This window comes from Sinocyclocheilus rhinocerous, unplaced genomic scaffold, assembly GCF_001515625.1.
Source record: "Sinocyclocheilus rhinocerous isolate Xijiao unplaced genomic scaffold, SAMN03320098_v1.1 scaffold182, whole genome shotgun sequence".
Lineage (NCBI taxonomy): Eukaryota > Metazoa > Chordata > Actinopteri > Cypriniformes > Cyprinidae > Sinocyclocheilus > Sinocyclocheilus rhinocerous.
The window spans coordinates 789,540-794,295 of NW_015655576.1; the positions used below are offsets into that span (position 1 = coordinate 789,540).

At 34.3% G+C, this 4,756-nt stretch overlaps 1 protein-coding gene across 3 annotated transcripts in view; it reads left to right on the forward strand.

The window, feature by feature from the left end:
- The first annotated feature begins 988 nt into the window (after nt 1-988).
- antkmt (adenine nucleotide translocase lysine methyltransferase) overlaps nt 989-4,756 on the forward strand; it is a 4,637-nt gene continuing 869 nt past the window's right edge. Inside the window, exons 1-5 of one of the 3 annotated variants that reach the window (XM_016525694.1) lie at nt 989-1,890; nt 2,752-2,816; nt 3,394-3,557; nt 3,636-3,740; nt 4,496-4,636. In XM_016525694.1, coding sequence (XP_016381180.1) covers nt 3,396-3,557; nt 3,636-3,740; nt 4,496-4,636 — 408 coding nt within the window. In that variant the 5' untranslated portion in view covers nt 989-1,890; nt 2,752-2,816; nt 3,394-3,395. Of the gene's footprint in view, nt 2,817-3,393; nt 3,558-3,635; nt 3,741-4,495; nt 4,637-4,756 lie in introns of all 3 variants that reach the window. The other 2 variants (XM_016525693.1, XM_016525695.1) reach the window with 2 other exon arrangements.

Below are 4,756 nucleotides of genomic sequence, written 5' to 3' on the forward strand. Positions count from 1 at the left end.
CTGGAGGAAGCTATGGGCTCATATTTTGGCCAGAAGCGACGGTTTAAAGTTAAAAGCTTTTAATGATGGTTTTATTTCTTACAAACATGCAGCTTTTTGCTACACAAAATGTTAATGACTGGAGTGGTGAGGATTACTTGTGGATTATTGTGATGTTTTTATCAGCTGTTTGGACTCTCATTCTGACGGCACCCATTCACTGCAGAGCATCCATTGCTGAGCAAGTGATGTAATGCTACATTTCTCCAGATCTGTTCAGATGATCTTGAATGGCCTGAGGGTGAGTACATTTTCAGCAAATTTTTAGGTAAACTGTTCCTTTAATACAGAGCACATTCTGGGATTTACAATGTTTCATATTACAAAAAATTACAGACTTACCTATGTCATAAACTGACTGTATGGGGCATACTGCTTATGAAAGGACCAATGGGTTATTTGTATAGTGAAGGAGTTTGACATTTCTGTATGCACAAATGATTTAGAAATGTTAACAAAAATGTATAATAGATCACATCACAAATATATATTAATCTTGTAATATTAGAGATATAACAGTGGTAAATACATGGTCATTGTGACTTAAACTGAAAAAACAGTCATTTTCAACAGTTCTTATGTATGGTATTTTGTATTGAATATTGAAATGTTTGCTTTTTTCCTCTTTTGCTAATTCACAAGAGCTTATAATGTGCATGTAAATACTGTAAACATCGATTTGATTGCAAATAGGCCTACCCACAAGTATGTGTGTGTGTGTTTTAGCATGCTTATCAAGTCACATTACTCAAATAATAAGCATTTCAGTGCATCTCACTGTTGCATGCTGTTAAGCTACAGTTAACTCATTTAAAACAATAAACAACCGCTCACAATTACTATTACCATAGTTTAAAAAAAAATAGTGCTGAGCAACTGAAAAAGCTGAATAAAACAAATATTTGTGGTGATATCAGTGTATGAGATATTTCTGCCTGGACAGTGTATTACTGAAATAAATGAACTTTTCCACGACATTCTAATTTATTGAGATGCACCTGTATATCATTTGACTTTCATGACAGCAGATGTGCTGGATGAAATAAACAGATGATCATTCTCTCCACAAGTGTTTCTTATATACGATGCTTCAACTAGCAAAACAATATTTTTTTATAATATTTCGTGCTACATGCATAAGATTAAACGGTTTTTCATATGTTGACAGTCGGAATTGTTATTTTGCATGTAAATGCGATTTGTGAATCAGGATAATCTTTATATAATCGTGTGGTTTTTTTCCCAGACAAATTCATGCAACAGCTGTTTGAAGTCTTGACTGATGTAACATTCTTTGTATGATGTTTGGTTTGAAATAAGCTTTGAAAAAAAAAAAAAAATGGTCAATGCCAGTCTGGTCAGATGTGACTTTCTCTCCCTCAGTTCCCCATCTTTATGAGAGCGCCATCATCTGGACAGATGGAGTAATCATTTCACTTATTATTATTCATGGCCTCGGGTAGATAAAGCATCAGTAAAATATGTGACTTATTCAGCCAAACAGTTTAGGCTACATCAAGAAATATGTCATAATATAGCAAGATTTTTATGCCAGATAGTGTAAAATAATTACTTTACTGATTTTATGTTTAAATAAAGAAAGAGACCATTCCAATTAGCTTGAAGAAATGTTTAAATGAGCAAAAAATATCAAATATTTATTTTATGTGATATTTTGGGATAAATAAATAACCTATGAATATAACGCGTGAGTAGACAGATTTTTTTACATACAGTTTTTTATAAATATGCTTTCAGGCGACGGACCTGTATTTTGAAAAATCCCAAACAGGAAGTTGTCGTCCTGCGCTGTGTTTAGTTGTAGAAATGTTCATGCCGCTTACAGTGAAGGTTAGTTGGTTGTTTTGGAATGTTTGTGCGAAGGTTGTATATTTTTTCCCGCATCTCCTTTTAAAAAAAGAATGAGTTTAACACGTTCAGTGCATGACTTTGTGACTTTCTGTCTGTGTTATAAATATTTATAAAAACTAAGGTTATTGAGCTCCAGAGGTGTGAATGTTTCTTTACTTGACAAATGTTTATTTATATTTATGAATTGTGCGATTTTTTGGCACAGAGTCTGATCAGTATGAAGCCATAATTAAATATATGTGGAAAAAGTAAACTACATTAACATTTGGGTTTACTGTGCAACTGAGAAGATAAAATACATGTCAAAAGATGACTTAATGCCTTTATTGGAAATTATTTTGTTGGTGTAAAAGAGATAAATACGCCCAGGTGTTACATAACTAAATGTGAATTATGCCCACATTGTCCATATCCCAGTGCAAAACCTCAAACACAATCTATAAGTGTTTGTTATAAGTATATTATAACTTTATAACATAAGTAATTAATTGCACTTCAATTCAACAGCATGATAAGCCCAAGTAAATAAGTTACCGAATACCCTATATCTCCTCTGTAAAAACATAAAACTGTGCGAACCAGTACCAATTGTGCTGATAGTGGCACAATATTTGTCTCTGATATAGTTTGGTCCTCGTGTCGAGTGCCACCAGCAACACACACACAAACACTTATCTAAAAGAACCGAGCTGCCAAATGGTTCAGGTCCTCTTTGTTCCTCTAAAATAAATGATCAATTATGTCATTCATGTAATTAAATACCCTTAAAGTCTGCAATTTAACCTCATCGCTCAAAAAGAATCTAAATTAAAGTGAATGTCTTTGCCCTGCTACCTTCAGGTCCAAGCCTGTAGCTTAAACCACTAAGCCACTTTTCAGGAAACGGGTATCAACCCAGTATTCAGGTACGTGTATGCAACATGACAATGTATAACACATAATACTTGTTTCTTACTAATTTTGGGGTGCTGATTCCAAAAAATAGTGCCTGTTTTGCTTGAACATATCACACTTTCTCACAAAATACGATGCATTTTGTAGCATTTTTGCTTTCAACAATCATTTGTAAGGTGAAGAAGTCTTATTATCCCTTAATCAGCAGAAAACATGTGGCATGAAGACATGATTCCTGTCATCATTTGAGCCAGTTTACAACTTTTTGTTCAATTCTCAGCCGATTTTCACATGTATGAATGATTCTCAAGACATTATTTTATGCCTAATCCTGATTTCCACTTTTTCCACTAATTTGCAGGTTGTAAGTTATGATACATTTTGACTACTTCTTTTTGTCATACTTCAAATCTTCATTCTTATTCTGTGAAAACACTGTATGTGATGTAAAGATTTATTAATATTCTTTAACTCATTAAATTAGGTAATTTTAGGCCTTTTTGCAAATCAGAAGTTTCAGGGCTGTGTAAACATAAAATATGATGTATAAAATATAAGATGGTGGTCATACAGTTTTTATTTCTATAGCCATGGAAGACGACATACAAGAGGAAGTCCTTTCACAGTTCAAAGAGAGGCGACTGGGCGGCTGGCAGGTCCTGCAGCTGGCGGCGGGCACGGGTTTGGCGGTCTATGCCGTCTGGGCAGGAATCCTCATGCCGGGGTTTCGCCGAGTGCCACTCAGATTACAGGTGAGATTTGAGGAGTGTCTGTCTTAATGCTGCTCATGAGGAGTGATTTATCAGCCTATGACTGCTGCTGTGTTCCAGGTGCCTTATATGCCAGCGAGCAGAACTCAAGTGAGTAACGTCATGACTCTCCTGAAGGGCCGATCTGGAGGCATCGCTGACCTGGGCTCAGGTGACGGCAGGATTGTGAGTGATCCTCTTACTTTTTCATTTTTTAATGCTTTGTAGGAAGTCTATTATGCTCACCAAGGCTGCATTTTGTTTAATCAAAAATACAGTAAAAACCGTAATATTGTGGAATATTATTGCAATTTAAAATGATTATTTTCTACTTTAATATACAGTGGGTACGGAAAGTATTCAGACCCCCTTAAATTTTTCACTCTTTGTTATATTGCAGCCATTTGCTAAAATCATTTAAGTTAATTTTTTTTCCTCATTAATGTAATAATGTTCTTTTTAGCAGCATCATATGACCCCTTTAATGAGGAAAAAAAATTAACTTAAATGATTTTAGCAAATGGCTGCAATATAACAAAGAGTGAAAAATTTAAGGGGGTCTGAATACTTTCCGTACCCACTGTACATTAAAATCTAATTTATTTCTGTGATGCAAAGCTGTATTTTCAGCATCATTACTCCAGTCTTCAGTGTCACATGATCCTTCAGAAATCATTCTGATAAGCTGATTTGATGCTCAAGAAACATATATTATTATTATCAATGTTGAAAACAGTTGTGCTGCTTCATATTTTTGTGGAAAAGAACAGCATTTATTTGAAATGCAAATCTTTGGTAACAATATGATTCTCTTTGCCATGACTTTTGATCAATTTAATGCATCCTTGCTGAATAAAAGCATTAATTAATTTTTTTTAAATCGACCTCAAACTTTTGAACAGTAGTGAACGTGCTCATGTGTTTGTTTTAATCGTGTGCAGGTGTTAGAAGCGTGCTGTCAGGGGTTTTCTCCAGCAGTTGGTTATGAGCTCAATCCCTGGCTTGTTCGTCTTGCGTATTTTCATGCGTGGAGAGCCGGACAACATAGAAGTGTTTCATATCGGCGAGAAGATCTGTGGAAGGTACATCTAAACACTCAAAATACTATATATATTATATAATAGAATAGAATAGAAAAATATTTGTATATATTATGTGTGTGTGTATATGGGGATATATATATATATATATATATATATATA